General features: G+C 44.1%; 1 protein-coding gene across 1 annotated transcript; it reads left to right on the top strand.

Annotated features, from left to right (window-relative positions):
• Window positions 1-8159: 8159 nt before the first annotated feature.
• LOC132584629 (uncharacterized) lies at window positions 8160-18291 on the top strand. The gene is made up of 5 exons (XM_060256530.1): window positions 8160-8185; window positions 8315-8439; window positions 9356-9705; window positions 12698-12961; window positions 18265-18291. Exons 1-5 carry the CDS (start codon window positions 8160-8162, stop codon window positions 18289-18291), a joined length of 792 nt encoding a protein of 263 aa, XP_060112513.1.
• The last annotated feature ends 79 nt before the right edge of the window (window positions 18292-18370 follow it).

The following is an 18370-nucleotide window of genomic DNA, read 5'->3' as shown; positions in this document are numbered from 1 at the left end:
AAGAAGAAGAAGAAGAAGAAGAAGAAGAAGAAGAAGAAGAAGAAGAAGAAGAAGAAGAAGAAGAAGAAGAAGAAGAAGAAGAAGAAGAAGAAGAAGAAGAAGAAGACGACGACGACGACAATTATATTGGATTTATATCCCACCCTGTACTCTGAATCTCAGAGCAGTCACAATTTCTTTTACCTTCCCCCCCCCCCCATAACAGACACCTTGTGAGGTAGGCGGTGCTGAGAGAGTTCTTACAGCAGCTGCCCTTTCAAGGACAACTCCTACAAAAGCTATGGCTGACCCAAGGCCATTCCAGCAGGTGCAAGTGGAGGAGTGGGGAATCAAACCTGGTTCTCCCAGATAAGAGTCCACTACACCAAACTGGCTCTCAGATAAGCCAGATAAGAGATTGGCTTTTGGATGCTGCTCCTAAACCTGTCTCTCTTTTTCAGACTGCCCACTTCCCCCGCTGCAGCTGAGGAATTAATCCCCAAAGTCATGCTCCTGCATGCCAATTCTACCACCGCTTCTTATCCCTAACTTAATCTGTGCCGTTTCAACCACACTGAATAAGCCCCAGCCAACCACAGCCCTTTCATGATCCTTCTCAACTCTCTCAAACATTTTAAGCGGTTGTCTCTTAAATTTTACTGACAGCAATAAAACCAGATTGGCATTCTTCACCACAAATCCCCAAGAGGACAAACACTGATGGCTGTTTGTGGCCAGCAACTGACAAGTTTGCCTTCCAAATCGGGCATCTCATGAGGCTTGCTGTGGGTCTCACCAGCTGCAAAGCGACCACAATTCCAAAAGCTCCCCTCTTCCATCTCTATAAGTCTTATGAAACAGAATCACTGTTGTTAGGAGTTTAGAAGAAATCGGCTATGCTCCAGCCAACGTTCCCTCTAAGCTGAGTTAGCGTGAGCTGGCTCACAGATTTTTAGCCTCCAGCTCTCACATTTTTATCATAACTCAGGAAGGATGACCCCCAGGGCACAACAATTTATGTAGTAGCTCACAACCTTAATGCCAGTAGCTCACAGCTTTCATGCCAGAACCTCACAACTTTCATGCCAGTAGTCCACAAAGTAGAATTTTTGATCACAAGACTTTGCAGCTTAGAGAGAATGTGGGCTCCAGCTGCACTTGACCAATCCCACACTAGAACTGTCCCTGCCCATGTCAGGGCAGATGGCACAATCCACTGCTGCCAAAGCCTATCACGAGAGACCAATAAACCTCTCTTCTCCACTGTGATGGTCACGAGTGATTTCTAGGGGGCTGGCAATTACCCCCACCCCCGCACATACAGTGCCATCCACAGGGCCTAGGAAGGAGGGAGGCATGGCACAAGTTGGTCAGTAGATCACATCACTCCAGGTGACTGCAGTCAACAGATCCATTCTCACGCCACAGGCAAATGGTTGTCCCTCCTCCTTAATAAATGCAGCAATCTCGGATTCTGAAGGGGTGTGATCCTGAATAAATTCTGTCGGTGATTTATGCAAAGGCAAGCGCACACTTGCTTCCTATTTAAACCCTCAAAGGCTCTTTCGCTCATCCAGACTTTCTGGCTTAGGAGACGCAGGCCGATTGAGATCCCGTCCAGCATTCTGCGATGCCATTCTTATGTCTGACACTCATTTTCTTGGCTGTCTCCCCATGTATGTTGATCATGAAGAATCCAGTTCCCTCCATCACTATATTCGGGGTTGGACATGATCTTCAGTGGGCTGCTGCTGCTCCTATCTCAACCAATTCTCTCTCTTTTTTCCCCCTGATCCTACCAGGTGTTCTCTCACAGGTGGTTCTCACCCAGTCAGATGCTGCAGTGAAAAAACCAGGAGAATCCCATAAACTGTCCTGTGCCGTCACTGGATTTGACATTAACAGCTACTATATGAGCTGGATCATGCAGAAGCCTGGCAAAGCATTGGAATGGCTTGTCCAGTACTATCGTCCTGGGAACAGTGATTATTCCCCTGTGATCCAAGGGTGATTCACAGCCTCCAAGGACAACTCCAACTTCTACCTCCAAATGGACAGACTGAAAGCCGAGGACACGGCCATGTATTATTGTGCAAGAGACACAGAGAGAGATGTCCTAGCAGAGCTCTGGCAAAAACCCTTCCCTTTTCAAAACCCTTCACATTTCAAAAAAGGCTTCAGAGGTGGTGCCAGAGGGCTAAAAGTCTGATGCCCAAATAGGAAATGAAACAAGACTGAGTAGAAACAAATTGCACGTTCTATGAAGGCTTCTCAAGTAGTAGACAGTTATGAACAACTCCAATAAATTCAGCGGGGCTCCATTGCCATTCCACCCACCCACACACCCCACTGCCATTCTTTTTGTTTTTCATATGCATTTATGTTTCTATCTGCAACTGGAGCTCTCTTTTCCCATTCCCATTTTCATTCAACACACCACTAAGAACATAAGAGAAGCCATGTTGGATCAGGCCAGTGACCCATCCAGTCCAACACTCTGTGCCACACAGTGGCCAAAAAACCCCAAGTGCCATCAGGAGATCCACCAGTGGGGCCAGGGCTACTCGAAGCCCTTCCATTGTTCTCTCCCCCCTCTCAAGCACCAAGAATACAGAGCATCACTGCCCCAGACAGAAAGATCCAACAATATGCTGTGACTAACAGCCACTGAGGAACCTCTGCTCCATATGTTTATCCAGTCCCCTCTTGAAGCTGTCTTTGCTTGCAGCCGCCACCACCTCTTGTGGCAGTGAATTCCATGTGTTAATCACCGTTTGAGTGAAGAAGGACTTCCTTTTATCCGTTCTAACCCGACTGCTCAGCAATTTCATTGAATGTCCACACGTTCTTGTATTGTGAGAAAGGGAGAAAAGGACTTCTTTCTCTACTTTCTCTATCCCATGCATGATCTTGTAAACCCCTATCATGTCACCCCTCAATTGACGCTTCACTAAATATATCATTTAAACATACAGCAACTTGCTAATGCCTAGGTAACGTGGGGAATGGATACATATTTAGGCAGTTTTCCTCCAGGCCAGTTTGTCCAGGGATCTTGCAGGTTTTTTGCCATCTTTTCTAGACATGGAACAAGACTCTCTGGGTACATAGGGGCGGTATCTGTGAAATTCCTGCAGTGCCCCTGTGCCAGTCCTTCTCCCCAGGGCCTGGAGTACCCAGAATATGACACTCCTCTTCTTTCTCTCTCATGACTGTGAGGTCTCAGTGTGTCCAATGTGGCCACTTGGGGTCAAATGTGTTTTCTAGGTTTGGAAGCTTTGTGACTACTTAAGTGAACAACGATTAAGAAGAAGAAGAAGACATTGGATTTATATTCCGCCCTCCACTCAAGAGTCTCAGAGCGGCTCACAATCTCCTTTATCTCCCTCCCCCACAACAGACACCCTGTGAGGTGGGTGGGGCTGGAGAGGGCTCTCACAGCAGCTGCCCTTTCAAGGACAACCTCTGCCAGAGCTATGGCTGACCCAAGGCCATGCCAGCAGGTGCAAGTGGAGGAGTGGGGAATCAAACCCGGTTCTCCCAGATAAGAGTCCGCACACTTCACCACTACACCAAACCGGCTCTCCTTAATACAAGGACCATTGGTCCTTCTCGCTATAAAGTATCTTCATGTGTTCATTTTAAAATATTGTTCCCAGCTAGTAAAAAGAGTCTCTGTCCAACCAAATGAGGAATGATAGGTTTGAGGTAGGAGAATGAGTGTACAACTTCAGGCTGGGATGGGAGATTATATTTTTGAATGTTTCCTTACAGGTAGCATATTAGTTTCACAGAGATTGGATTTACAGTGGCTTTTTCACATGGAGGGGAAGGAGGAGGAAGAGGAGGTTTTTAGACCCCACTTTTCTCTAAAGAGTCTCAAAGCAGCTTATGATCACCTTTCTTTCCTCTCTCCAGAACAGGCACCTTGTGAGGTAGAAGGAGCTGAGAGAGTGCTACAGAACTGTGACTAGGCCAAGATCAACCAGCAGGCTTCATGTGGAGAAACGTGGAATCAAATCCAGTTCTCTAGTTAGAGTCTGCAGATCTTTACTACTACACCATGCTGGCATAAAAAAGGAACTCCTCATTTGAGGTGGTTCCCTCCATCACTATATTTGGGTTGATCCCTGGCGGACTGCTGCTGTTCCTATCTCCTCACTGAAGTTCATTTGATAAGGCAACACAACGTAAGCTGTGTGTACCTTATGATTTTGTGGTCAGTGTTCTCAAGGAGCCCTACTACAGGATCGAGTTCACCTATCTCCAATTAACTGACGGGGGTCCAATTCTAAAGCAAACAAGCGTAGGTAAATCCGGTGAAGGTAATAAAGGTGTGAAGTACCGTAGGTCTCAAGGGCCAGTTTCTTATCTGCTAGCACAGAGTGATAAGGAAGGTGCCGTCAAGCAAAATGGCAGAAAGAAACAATTACCATCCACCCATTAAGAGACTGACAAAAGAACAGTGATTTGGGGTTTTTTTTAAAAATTTGGTTACTATAATGCACTGTATCTAATATTCTCTTTATTGCATCTCCTAGTGGACTGCAACACCAGTCTGATCTTTTTTCCATCATTGTGGTGTATTATAGCCCTTATTATAGTTTCAAAAGAGTAACAAATATTTTGGCATCCTGATTTAGGAGGATGTTTGGTCTATATGATTACAGGCATGAAAGCATCTTTGCCTGCTTTCAAAAGGTTCTTCCTATGCGTCTGAAGTAACACCCTCCGCTAATATACAAGCAATGTTATCAGATTGTGTACCAAAATCTCTGAGAAGTGTCTGCATCATTGAATTATTGGAAATTTGAGAACTATGCTAAAAGAACAAATTAGATATTGACGACACTAATATCAGTCGCTAGAACTCTACTTGCCCTTTCAATGGAAAAATAAATCAATCCCACCCTTACCACAATGGTGCAAGAAATTGTGGGATCATTTTATTCTAGGGAGAATAGTGGAAAACCCTTCCATGACCCAATCAGTAAAGCGACGATAATTTTTTGTCACCATGCGGTACCCAGTCACAAATTACTTATTTCAACAGGGTATATTACCTGCTAATGATTACTACAAACCTTTGCTGTACTTTAAGAAAGGAGGGGGGGGTTCATGATTACTCTATAACATGCATAGTCTGATATTGTTATGCAAACTTACTTAAAATAGATGCAAAGGATTTAGTCTTAATATAAATAAGGCCCTGTATTACTTTATTGATAATTTATCTGTACTGTTCTATTTATTTATTGTTCTTCATATGTAATGACATTCTTCTAATCTTTTTAAATCTTTTATTTAGTTTTTTTTTAAATTAAAAAACTATATTGGGGGGGAAGAAATTCACCAGAAAACCCCTCCATTTCAGGATCAATCAAAGTGGGCAGGGCATATGGTATTGGGGAACTCTCATGGTCTGTCCTTTGCTGTCTCCCCAGTCTACTACAATTGCTCTTCCTCAGATAACATTGGCGGGAGGTCAGCAGCAAATCTACTCCAGCATGCTTCTAAAAACATCATTATATGGCCCAGATCACAGGAGGAGGGACTCATGCAAATCCCATTTGAAGTCCATGGGGCGAGATGAGGTCAAAAGGAAAGTGAACGTTTAGGAAGCTCACTTCGATTCCTTGGTCAGAGCTTCATCCTTCCTGCCAAATTAAGCATTCATCATGAAATTAATTATCTTTTTTGTATTTTTCTTGGTGACTACTCTGAGAGGTAAGTATATCCTCTTTGAGAATTTTAGAGCCATTGGTTTAGCTGCATCTCCAATTGTATGGATTTAATATGCTCTGAATTCATTCCAATGTTCTCTTTCTCCTAGGGGCCTTTTCGGGTGTTCAGCTCACATCATCAGGACCAGGGACACTGAGATCAGGAAAGACTCTCAATCTGGTCTGTAAAGTGACAGGATTCTCTATCTCTACTCAGTACTATTCCTGGCAATGGGTCCGTCAGCCTCCTGGGAAAGGACTGGAATGGGTTGCAGTAATATACTCCTATGCTGGAAGCAAGAGCTATGCCTCTTCTCTCCAAAGCCGTGCCACCATTTCTTCAGACAGCTCCACCAACCAGTTCTCCCTCCAGCTGAACTCAGTGACAGCTGCGGACTCTGCTGTGTATTATTGTGCCCGAAAAGCACAGTGGTACAAGTTCTATTGGACGTGCATCCAAAAAGAGGAACACACACTTCTTGTTTTATTTTCCATTTAGCGGTCATAAGTGTAGTGTAGTAGGATAACAGCTCCATGGTGCAGAGTGGTAAAGCTTCAGTACTGCAGTCCTAAGCTCTGCTCATGACCTGAGTTTGATCCCCGTGGAAGCTGGGTTCAGGTAGCCGGCTCAAGGTTGACTCTGCCTTTCATCCTTCCAAGGTCAGTAAAATGAGTACTCAAGCTTGCTGGGGGGAAAGTGTAGATGACTGGGGAAGGCAATGACAAACCACCCCATAAACAGTCTGCCAAGAAAACATTGTGAAAGCAACATCACCCCAGAGTCAGAAACGACTGGTGCTTGCACAGGGGACCTTTCCTTTTTTTTTTTTTAAGTGTAGTAGGGGAGAACAAAGACATTTCAATTGCAGCAAGGGATTCTTTGCAAAAATGATGCCATCATCTCATCAGTGGTCATGCAAAAAACATTCACTACATCATACACAGAAAAATATTAAGTGTTCTGTTGCCACTGTTGATATGCATGGAAGACAGTGCTGCAAGTATGCCACTCCGCTGAGCAAGATTTATTAAAATACTCAGGGCTATTTTTGTAGCAGGAACTCCTTTGCATATTAAACCTTTGCTTGGAGAAACAGTGGCCAAATATATATATATATATATATATATATATATATATATATATATATATATATATATATATATATATATATATATATATATATATATATATATATATATATATATATATATATATTTGGCCACTGTGTGACACAGAGTGTTGGACTGGATGGGCCACTGGCCTGATCCAACATGGCTTCTCTTATGTTCTTATGTGACACAGAGTGTTGGACTGGATGGGCCACTGGCCTGATCCAACATGGCTTCTCTTATGTTCTTCTGTGACACAGAGTGTTGGACTGGATGGGCCACTGGCCTGATCCAACATGGCTTCTCTTATGTTCTTATGTGACACAGAGTGTTGGACTGGATGGGCCACTGGCCTGATCCAACATGGCTTCTCTTATGTTCTTATGTGACACAGAGTGTTGGACTGGATGGGCCACTGGCCTGATCCAACAGGCTTCTCTTATGTTCTTATGTGACACAGAGTGTTGGACTGGATGGGCCTTTGGCCTGATCCAACATGACTTCTCTTATGTGACACAGAGTGTTGGACTGGATGGGCCATTGGCCTGATCCAACATGGCTTCTCTTATGTTCTTAAACCCATTGTTCTGTACTTTTATTTAACCATTCTTTATTTCTGTTTGACCACTTTTTAAGATACTGCGTTTAACCTTGTATTGTGACGGCCAATGACCACATACAGTAAATCTGCTGCACTCCTTCGCATATTTGGCCACACACCCCTGATGTAGCCAATCTTCCAAGAGCTTACAGGACTCTTATTCCAGGGCCCACTGTAAGCTCTTGGTGGATTGGTTACATCAGGGGTGTGTAATCTAATATGCAAAGGAGCTCCTGCTACAAAAAAAGGCCCTGAAATACTTATACTGTATTTTTCATCTGCTTCAGGTGTGAAGCCTTCCTGCAATCTAAAGAATTTCCTTCCGAAGTAAGTAGGTCTTCTGTTGGAAGAAGATGCACATGAGTTGGAAGAACAGCAACTCAGAGGATGGTTGGATCCACCTCACTCAAATCCCCATGGCACAAAAAAGGCATTCTCTGCTGATTTCTGCAGTCTGAAGGTGGCCGGGGGGGAGAGAGATATTATTTTTCTAGTATATTGCCAAACTAATCTATAGGGGAAGCTCTTTGGAGCACTAACACTTTTACCAAGACAAAGAGACTCCACACCACAGTCAGAAAACAGTTTACAGGATCCATGATTAACACCAGAATAAAGATCATAAGCCATAACATCAAAAGATGCAACAGCAATATGGCTGCCCTGGAGGAATTATCACAACTGCAATTTTACATCCCTTTATTAGCAATTCGTCATAATTCTGTACCCAGTCAGTCCTGAGAATCATGCAACAAGGGTGCCAGGGCTCTCGGTAAGTCCTTTTCACACCATCAATTTAGGATTGCAGTGTTACTGACAAACATTTATTTCCTTTTGGCCACTAGTCCTGCTACGGCAATTAGCTTATTTTATTTGGCCTCTTCTTCCATCCTTGACTTAGGTTATCCATAGCAGATTTGGAGCTCATCAAGAGCGAGGGAAGAAAATGCTCCTATACTCTACATGCATCTCAACAAGAGAGGGAGGCAGCCAGGCTGGGCGAACATGGAGCAATGCACATGGCAGGTGGTCTGTAGGGCTTCCCCACACACCCCAGCTCCATCCTCTTCAATAAATTAAGTTAAAAAGATCATTGCGGTTTACCCAGTGCTTTATGCACATCTAACAAAAGAATGGCTATTGGATTTTTAGTTTGGTTACTACAGTGTGCTGCATTTCATACTCTCCTAACTGCATCTCCTAGTTAACTGTAACCCCGGTCTGGTCTTTGTCCTCACTGTGGTTGATTATAACCCTTATTCTAGTGGCAAAATATTTTGTCATCCTGATTTAGGAGGGTGATCGAACTATATGATGCATGGAACATCTTTGCCTAGTTTTGAAACTACCACTGAGATTGTTGCTATGTGTCTGGAATAACGTCCTCTGATAGCACACTGTTAAACAATGATAGATTGTGTATCAAAATTTCTGAGAACTGTATGTAAAATTCACTGGAAAATCCATCCATTTCAGGATCAGTCAGACTGGACAGGCTGGGGAATTGGCATGGTCTGTCCTTTGGTCCAGGCCACATGGTCTCTTCCCAATTGAGTTTACTTAATCTCCCCCAGTGAAAGCCAGGAGTGAATCTCCTACTCAACCTTGCTTCTGAAGTATCATTATATGGCTGAGATCACCGGAAGATGCAAATCCCATTTGACGTCCATGGGGGGGGGGGGTGGTAGATGAGCTCAAAAGGAACCTGACATTTAGGAGGCTCACTTCTACTCCTCGGTCAGAGCTAGATCCTTCCTGCCTAGCTAAGCTTTTTTTTTTTTCCAAGGACATCATGAAATCAGTTATCTTTTTAATATTTTTCTTGGTGACTACTCTGAGAGGTAAGTATATGCCCCATGTGAATTTTAGAACCATTGGGTTAGCTACACCTCCACTTGTATGATGTACTGACTTCATTGCAATGTTCTCTATTTCCCCCAAGGAGCCTTTTCAGACATTCAGCTCACATCATCTGGACCAGGAGCACTGAGACCCACAGAGATCCTCAATTTGGTCTGTAAAGTGACAGGATTCTTTTTCAATGTGCAGAATTTTTACTGGCACTGGATCCGTCAGGCTCCAGGAACAGGTCTGGAACGGGTTGCCACAATATACCCCTATGATGGGAGAAAGTGGTACAACCCTTCTCTCCAAAGTCGCATCACCATTTCTGCGGACAGCTCCACCAACCAGTTCTCCCTCCGGCTGAGCTCCGTGACAGCTGCAGACTCTGCTGTGTATTATTGTGCCCGGGAAGCACAGTATAACACAGAGAGACAAGATTTATTGGACGTGCATCAGAAAAGAGGAACACAGACTTCTGTTTGTGTTTAACATTTGCACAAGCCATAAGTATAGTGTGGGAGAACAAAGGCATTTTAACCACAGCAAGGCATCCTAAGAACATAAGAGAAGCCATGTTGGATCAGGCCAATGGCCCATCCAGTCCAACACTCTGGGCGTTTTCGCACAGGGCTTACCCCAGAGCAACGTGCCTCTTCACCGTGCAGCGTCTGCGCGGATTTCGCACCAACTGCTCCGTAGAACCCGGAAGAGCCGCAAAGTCCCACGGCTTTTGTGTCACAAATGTAAACCGCCAGAAACCAGTTTACATTTGTGACGCAAAAGCTGCGGGACTTTGCGGCTCTTCCGGGTTCTGCGGAGCAGTTGGTGCGAGATCCGCGCAGACGCTGCGGATTTACATATACATACACACACACACACACACTGTGGCTAATAGCCACTGATGGACCTCTGCTCCATATTTTTATCTAAACCCCTCTTGAAGGTGGCCTTGCTTGTGGCCACCACCATCCTGTGTGCAAATGATCCCATGATCCCGTCAACTTTCATTTTTAAAAAAGCACATCATGCATACGAAAATCTTAAGAGCTCTGTTGCCACAGTTGATATGGGTCGAAGACAGTGTTTCTAGTATGGTTGCCTTATCATACTGTTATGCCACCTTTCCACTAATACAAAAGGATACCTAAGAGCATGAAATGCCATCAAAAATTAATTTTATACTAGCACCAAACTGTTTTATTGTTTTATATTGTTTTAAATGTTGGAATTGTTGAATTGATGCTTTATTGTAATTTATTGTTTTCATTGTTGTGAGCCGCCCTGAATCTGCTTCAGCAGGGAGGGCGGGATATAAATCTAATAAATCAAATCATTAAGCAAAATGTATTGATTAATTATTTAAAATGTTTCTACCCCACTTTTCCTTTGTTATAGGCAGGGCTTTTTTGTGGCAGGAACTCCTTTGCATATTAGGCCACACACACCCCTGTTGTAGCCAATCCTCCAAGAGCTTACAGGGCTCCTAGTACAGGGTCTACTGTAAACTCCAAAAGGATTGGCTACATTGGAGGGGTGTGGCCTCATATGCAAAGGAGTTCCTGCTACAAAAAAAGCCCTGTGTATAGGCCTGGATCCTTCCCCCAGTCTAAAGAGCTTTCTTCCAATTTGAGTGACTTTTCAGTTGGAAGAAGGGCCACATGTTGTAGGAGCAGCAGCACAGAGGATGGTTGGATTCACCTCTCTCCCTATCCCCAGGGCATAGAAAGACATTCTCTACAAAAACCCTTCCCTGTGTCAGCATTTCAGAAAAGGCTCCAGATGGGGCACCAAAGAGCTATAAATCTGAAAGCCTTGTATCTGAGAAGTGCGCTTATATATGAAAGCTCATACCTTGAATTAAACTTTGTTGGTCTTAAAAATGCCACTGAACTGTAGCTTTGTTCTGTTGCTTCAGACCAACCTGTTGTTATTTTTTTTTTAATTCAGCAAGTCATCTTCAGCATCTGTGAGAGAGGCAATCTATACATGCAGTGAACAAGTAAAGAATGAACAATACCCCTAGAGCCTCTCTGTCTCCATCCTGAGTAGACCCTAATTCTCTGCTTACGCATCTTCACCAATTTGGGGATAGGGGGTGGTGCTTGATAAGATGCTCTTGTGTGATGCCCCATTTCCCCTCCCCCCCCCTTTATATATCCACTTGACACGGCCCGAACTGTGGCCTATTTCAATTAATGGACAAATTAACCGTTTCAACATTTTGTGATTGTTGGGGGGTTTTTAATCAGCTGCATTTAATGGAGTGTGATTATTTTGTGAATTATGAGAAATTGCACTAAAAGGATAGTAATGCAAAGGAGACAAACAAAACATGGTGAGAATGGGAAGATACAAAATCACTATGGGCTGCATTTGACTTAGGGTTGCCAATCCCCAGGTGGGGGCAGGGGATCCCCTGGTTTGGAGGCCCTCCCCCTGCTTCAGGGTCATCAGAAAGCGGGGGGAGGGGAGGGAAATGTCTGCTGGGAACTCTGTTATTCCCTATGGAGATTTATTCCCATAGAAAATCATGGAGAATTGATCCGTGAGTATCTGGGGGGGGGCTGTTTTTTGGAGTAGATGCACCAAATTTTCAGTATAGCATCTAGTGCCTCTCCCCAAAATACCCCCCAAGTTTCAAAAAGATTGGAGCAGGGGGTCCAATTCTATGGGCCCCAAAAGAAGGTGCCCCTATCCTTCATTATTTCCTATGGAAGGAAGGCATTGAAAGGGTGTGGGGTCCCTTGAAATGTGATGGCCAGAACTCCCTTTGAAGTTCAATTATGCTTGTCGCAGCCTTGATCTTGGCCCCACCCCTAATGTCTCCTGGCTCCACCCCCAAAGTCTCCTGGCTCCACCCCCAAAGTCCCCAGATATTTCTTGAATTGGACTTGGCAACCCTAATTTGACTTGTTTTGTGCACGTGTACTTTAATGAAGATACAAGTCAGCTATTGTCTGGAGTGGCCCATAAAAGAACTGGCACCAGATCCTCAGTTCTATCCAGTTCTATCCATTTGTCAGACCACATCAAAAGGATCCAGAGAGACTGTCTCCAACAGCTGCTTTATAGGTCATATGTGACCAGAGGAACAATTCATGCAAATGTCTCAGAAGGCTTTGGGAGGCGTCTGTGAGAACTCTTCTTCAAATAAAGTCCTACCTCTTTATGAGCCTTAGTTACACCTCACTTCAGAGCTTCAGGTTCTCCAGGGAGCCCAGTTTTTCATCTACATCATGGCAATTATCCTTTTCTTCTTTTCTTTGGTGACCATCCCAAGATGTATGCATATACTAATGAGAATTTTAGAAATCTGGGTTTGGTTAAACCTCTTCTTTAGACTATGTTCTCATTTCACTGCAATGTTCTCTTTTTCCCAGGGGCCTTTTCAGACATTCAGCTGGTATCATCAGGCCCAGGAACTGTGAGACCTGGAGAGAATCTCAGCCTGGTCTGTAAAGTGACAGGAGTTTCTATCACTGACGCGAGCTATAGTTGGCACTGGATCCGGCAACCTCTTGGGACAGGGCTGGAATGGGTTGGAAGAATATACCTTTATGATGGAAGCAAGTACTACGCCTCTTCTCTCCAAAGCCGTGCCACCATTTCTGCAGACAGCTCCACCAACCAGTTCTCCCTCCAGCTGAACTCGGTGACAGCTGCAGACTCTGCTGTGTATTATTGTGTTGTGCCGATAAGCACAGTGATACAAGTTCTATTGGACGTGCATCCAAAAAGAGGAACACACACTTCTTGTTTTATTTTCCATTTAGCAGTCGTAAGTGTAGTGTAGTAGGGTAAGAGCCCCATGGTGCAGAGGGGTAAAGCTGCAGTACTGCAGTCCTAAGCTCTGCTCCCAGTCTGACTTCGATCCTGGCGGAAGCTGGGTTCAGGTAGCCGGCTCAAGGTTGACACTGCCTTCCATCCTTCCAAGGTCAGTAAAATGAGTACCCAGCTTGCTGGGGTGAAAGCGTAGATGACTGGGGAAGGCAATGGCAAACCACCCCGTAAAAAGTCTGCCATGAAAACGTTGTGAAATTAACATCACCCCAGTTGGAAACGACTGGTGCTTGCACAGGGGACCTTTCCTTTTTTTTTTTTTTAAGTGTAGTAAGGGAGAACAAAGACATTTCAAGTGCAGCAAGGGATTTTTTGCAAAAATGATGCCATCATCTCATCAGTGGTCATGCAAAAAACATTCACTACATCATACACAGAAAAATATTAAGTGTTCTGTTGACACTGTTGATATGCATGGAAGACAGTGCTACAAGTATGCCACTCCGCTGAGCAAGATTTATTAAAATACTCAGGGCTATTTTTGTAGCAGGAACTCCTTTGCATATTAAACCTTTGCTTGGAGAAACGTCGACTGCGGGGTGACATGATAGAGGTTTACAAGATTATGCATGGGATGGAGAAAGTAGGGAACGAAGTACTTTTCTCCCTTTCTCACAATACGAGAACTCGTGGGCATTCGATGAAATTGCTGAGCAGTCAGGTTAACTTCCGGTTAGCTTATGCCTGATTAGATAAATGTAGCTGCCAGATTTCTGTGATTATACTGTATAGTTCTAATGTTAAATATTTTAAGGTTTTTTAGGTTTTAAATGTCTGTTTTTAAATGTAATAACTTTGTTTCGATTTTATTGTTTTATTATTTGTTGTAAGCCGCCCTGAGCCACTCGTGGGAAGGGCGGGATATAAGTTACCAAATAAATAAATAAAATAAATAAATAAATAAAATAAAACGGATAAAAGAAAGTACTTCTTCACCCAAAGGGTGATTAATATGTGGAATTCACTGCCACAGGAGGTGGTGGCGGCCACAAGCAGAGCCAGCTTCAAGAGGGGGTTGGATAAAAATATGGAGCAGAGGTCCATCAGTGGCTATTAGCCACAGTGTGTGTGTGTGTGTGTGTGTGTGTGTGTGTGTGTATTCGGCCACTGTGTGACACAGAGTGTTGGACTGGATGGGCCATTGGCCTGATCCAACATGGCTTCTCTTATGTCCTTATGTGACACAGAGTGTTGGACTGGATGGGCCATTGGCCTGATCCAACATGGCTTCTCTTATGTTCTTAAACCCATTGTTCTGTATTTTTATTTAACCATTCTTTATTTCTGTTTGACCACTTTTTATGATACTGCGTTTAACCTTGTATTGTGATGGCCAATGACCACATACAGTAAATCTGCTGCACTCCTTCGCATATTAGGCCACACACCCCTGATGTAGCCAATCTTCCAAGAGCTTACAGGACTCTTATTCAGGGGCCCACTGTAGGCTCCAGGAGGATGGGCTACATCAGGGGTGAACAGCCTAATATGCAAAGGAGCTCCTGCTACAAAAAAAAAGCCCTGAAAATACTTATACTGTATTTTTCCTCTGCTTCAGGTGCAAAGCCTTCCTGCAATCTAAAGAACTTCCTTCCAAAGTAAGTAGGTCTTCTGTTGGAAGAAGATGCACATGAGTTGGAAGAACAGCAACTCAGAGGATGGTTGGATCCACCTCACTCAAATCCCCATGGCACAAAAAGGCATTCTCTGCTGATTTCTGCAGACTGAAGTTGGGGGGGAGATATACACTGGTGGAATCAGTTACCAGAAGAGGTAGGGGCCTTAACCAGTTCCGCCGGGCCTGCAAGACCACCCTCTTCCAGCTGGCTTTTTAATGTGGAATGTTACCATCGTCATATAAAAACTGTGTTATATCAAGATCGTAGCACAAAATTAATTTGTGGTTTAAATTGTTAGCTTTAACAGTTGGTTTTAAATGCAATAGTATATTTAATTAAGAAATATAATTATGCTGCAATTGGGGTATTTTGTTATTATATTATTGTAATATCTGTGTTTTATGCTATGTAAGCCGCCCTGAGCCTGTTTCGGGGGGGGAGGGTGGGATATAAATTAAAAATTCAAATTTCTCCAGAGCTTTCTCATTGAAAGTATGTTGTAGCCCCTGATGCTTTTGAATGTTTGGGAAACTAGACCATGTGCAATAATCAAATCTCAATTTTGACCAGCTAGCCCAAAGCAGATAAGAAACTGGCTTTTATATGCGCCTCTGAAACCTGTCTCTCTTTCTCATCCTGTCACCTTCACCTGGCTGCAGATGAGAAATTAATCTGTAACGTCACACTCCTGCATGTAAGTTCTCCCTGAAAGAACTTATTCTCAATATAATCTGTGACATTTCATCGGCACTGAATAGGTCCCAGCCAGCCAAGGCTTTATCATGATCCCACTCCTCACCTTCTTAACTATTTCAGCAACTGTCTCCTAAAATTTACTGCTAGCAGTAAAACCAGATTGGCCTCCTTCCCCACAAATCTCCAGGGTCTCAAGCTGAGGTTTTTCACACCTATTTGCCTGGACCCTTTTTTAGTGGAAATGCTGGGGACTGAACCTGGGACCTTCTGCTTACCAAGCAGATGCTCTACCACCGAGCCACTGTCCCTTCCCAAGTGGCACAAGTATGTCAGCAGATGACATCACTCCAGGTGACTGCAGTCAACAGTTCTATATAAAAGCCCTAGCACATTGACACTTTCTGGTTCTCCCAGAAAGCCATTGCCCCATTAGCCATTGCCCCTTCAACTAGCTGTCAAGTGTACTTACCTCCCATTAGTAGTGGGGAGAACAAAGGCATATCAACTACAGCAAGGGATCCTTTGCGAAAATGAGCAGACTCGAAGCTTCTGCACATGCATCTTCACCAATTGGGTGGGGTATGCTTCATCAGAATCCATTGTGATGACCCATTTTTTTCCCTTTTATTCATCCTCTTGACATGGCCCAAAATGTTGCCCATTTCAACGATGGATAAATTAACTGTTTCAACATTCTTGTGGGTGTTGTTGTGTTTTTTAATCAGCTGCATTTAAATGGAGTGTAAATATTTTCTAAATTGTGGGAAATGGTGTTACATGACAGTAAGGCTAATAAGGCAAATGAAATATGATGACAATGGCAAGATACAAAATCCCTGTGGGTTGTATTTAACAATTTGGAGGCAGTGATTATGTTTCTGATTACAAATCACGATGAAATAAGTGGTTTTCACATGGTAATTAACAGAGCAATTAAAAATAGGGGTATGCCCTTTCAATGCAATAAATTTAGGATTGCAGTGTTAGTGATAACCGTTTTGTTTTTCCTTTTGTCCAGTAATCCTGCTATGGCAATTAGCTAATTTATTTTGTCGTCTTCTTGCATCGTTTACTTAGGTTGTCCTTAGCAGATTTGGGGCTCATCTAGAGAAAACATGCTCTTATACTCTACATCAGGGGTGGCCAAACTGTGGCTCGGAGCCACATGTGGCTCTTCCACACAGATTGTGTGACTCTTGAAGCCCCCACTGCCCTGTTGGCCAGCTTAGAGAACGCATTTGTCTCTTTAAATCACGTCTCCAAGCCAGGCTAGCTGGCAGCTTGGAGAATGCACTTAAAGTTAAAGTTGCTTTCTTTCCACCTCTCCCCTCCCATTTACTTTCCTCCCGCTCTGACTTGTGGCTCTCAGACATTTGATGGTCATGTCTTGTGGGTCTCAGACATCTAATGTCCATGTCCTGTGGCTCTCAGACATCTGACATTTATTCTATGTGGCTCTTAAGTTAAGAAGAAGAAGAAGATATTGGATTTATATCCCGCCCTCCACTCGGAAGAGAGAGTGGCTCACAATTTCCTTTACTTTCCTCCCCCACAACAGACACCCTGTGAGGTGGGTGGGGCTGGAGACGGCTCTCACTCCAGCTGCCTTTTCAAGGAGAACCTCTGCCAGAGCTATGGCTGACCCAAGGCCATTCCAGCAGATGCAAATAGAGGAGTGGGGAATCAAACCCGGTTCTCCCAGATAAGAGCCTGTGCACTTAACCACTTAGCAAGAGCTATGGCTGACCCAAGGCCATTCCAGCAGCTGCAAGTGGAGGAGTGGGGAATCAAACCCGGTTCTCCCAGATAAGAGTCTGTGCACTTAACTACTTAGCAAGAGCCATGGCTGACCCAAGGCCATTCCAGCAGCTGCAAGTGGAGGAGTGGGGAATCATACCCGGTTCTCCCAGATAAGAGTCCACACACTAAACCACTACACGAAACTGGCTCTTCTCTCTTAAGCAAGTTTGGCCACCCCTGGTCTACATGCATACCACCAAGAGGCAGAGGCAGCCAGACTTGGGGAACATGGCGGCAGTAAACATGGCAGGCAGTCTATGGGGCTTCCAAAAACACCTCAGATTCATCTTCTTCAAGAAATTAAGAAGAAGAATTGGAGATTTATACCCCACCCGTCTCCCTGAATCAGAGACTCAGAGCGGCTTACAATCTCCTATGTCTTTTCCCCCCGCAACAGACACCCTGTGAGGTGGGTGGGACTGGAGAGGGTTCTCACAGCAGCTGCCCTTTCAAGGACAACCTCTGCCAGAGCTCTGGCTGACCCAAGGCCATGCTAGCAGGTACAAGTGGAGGAGCGGGGAATCAATCCCGGTTCTCCCAGATAAGATTCCGCACACTTAACCACTACACCAAACTGGCTTAAGTAAAACAGATCATTCCACCTCATCCAGTGTTTCATGCACATCTAACAAAAGAATGGCTATTGGCTTTTTAGTCTGGTCACTACCTCCTAGTTAACTGTAAAGCTGTTCTGGTCGTTGTCCTCATCATAGTGTATTATAGCCATTATTCTAGCGGCAAAATATTGTGGCATCCTGATTATGAGGGTGATCGGACTATATGATACATGGTGCATCTTTGCCTGGTTTCAAAACTACCATCGAGATTGTTGCTATATGTCTGGAATACTGTCAACTGATAGTACACTGTTAAACAATGTTGTCAGATGGCATATCAAAATTTCTGAGAGCTGTATGTAAAATTCACTGGAAAACCTATCCATTTCTGGATCAATCAGACTGGTCTTGGGATATTGTGCTTGGGAACTGGTATCGTCTGGCCTATGGTCCACATGCTCTCTTCCCAATTGAATTCACTTACTCTCCCCCAGCTAACACTGGGGGAAAGCCCAGAGTGAATCTCCTACTCGACCTGGCTTCTAAAAATGTCATTATATTGCATTGATCACAGGAGGAGGGATTCATGCAAATTCTGTT

Source organism: Heteronotia binoei, chromosome 15 (genome assembly GCF_032191835.1).
Source record: "Heteronotia binoei isolate CCM8104 ecotype False Entrance Well chromosome 15, APGP_CSIRO_Hbin_v1, whole genome shotgun sequence".
Lineage (NCBI taxonomy): Eukaryota > Metazoa > Chordata > Lepidosauria > Squamata > Gekkonidae > Heteronotia > Heteronotia binoei.
This window is presented reverse-complemented; position numbering and strand designations above follow the sequence as displayed.

Excerpts from the sequence above, each read along its gene's own strand:
- LOC132584629 (XM_060256530.1), top strand. The coding sequence starts at position 8,160 with ATGCAACAAGGGTGCCAGGGCTCTCG. Across the intron at positions 8,186-8,314 it reads CAAGGGTGCCAGGGCTCTCG|GTTATCCATAGCAGATTTGG; the intron begins GTAAGTCCTTTT and ends TCCTTGACTTAG. Across the intron at positions 12,962-18,264 it reads GTGTTGTGCCGATAAGCACA|CTAACACTGGGGGAAAGCCC; the intron begins GTGATACAAGTT and ends ACTCTCCCCCAG.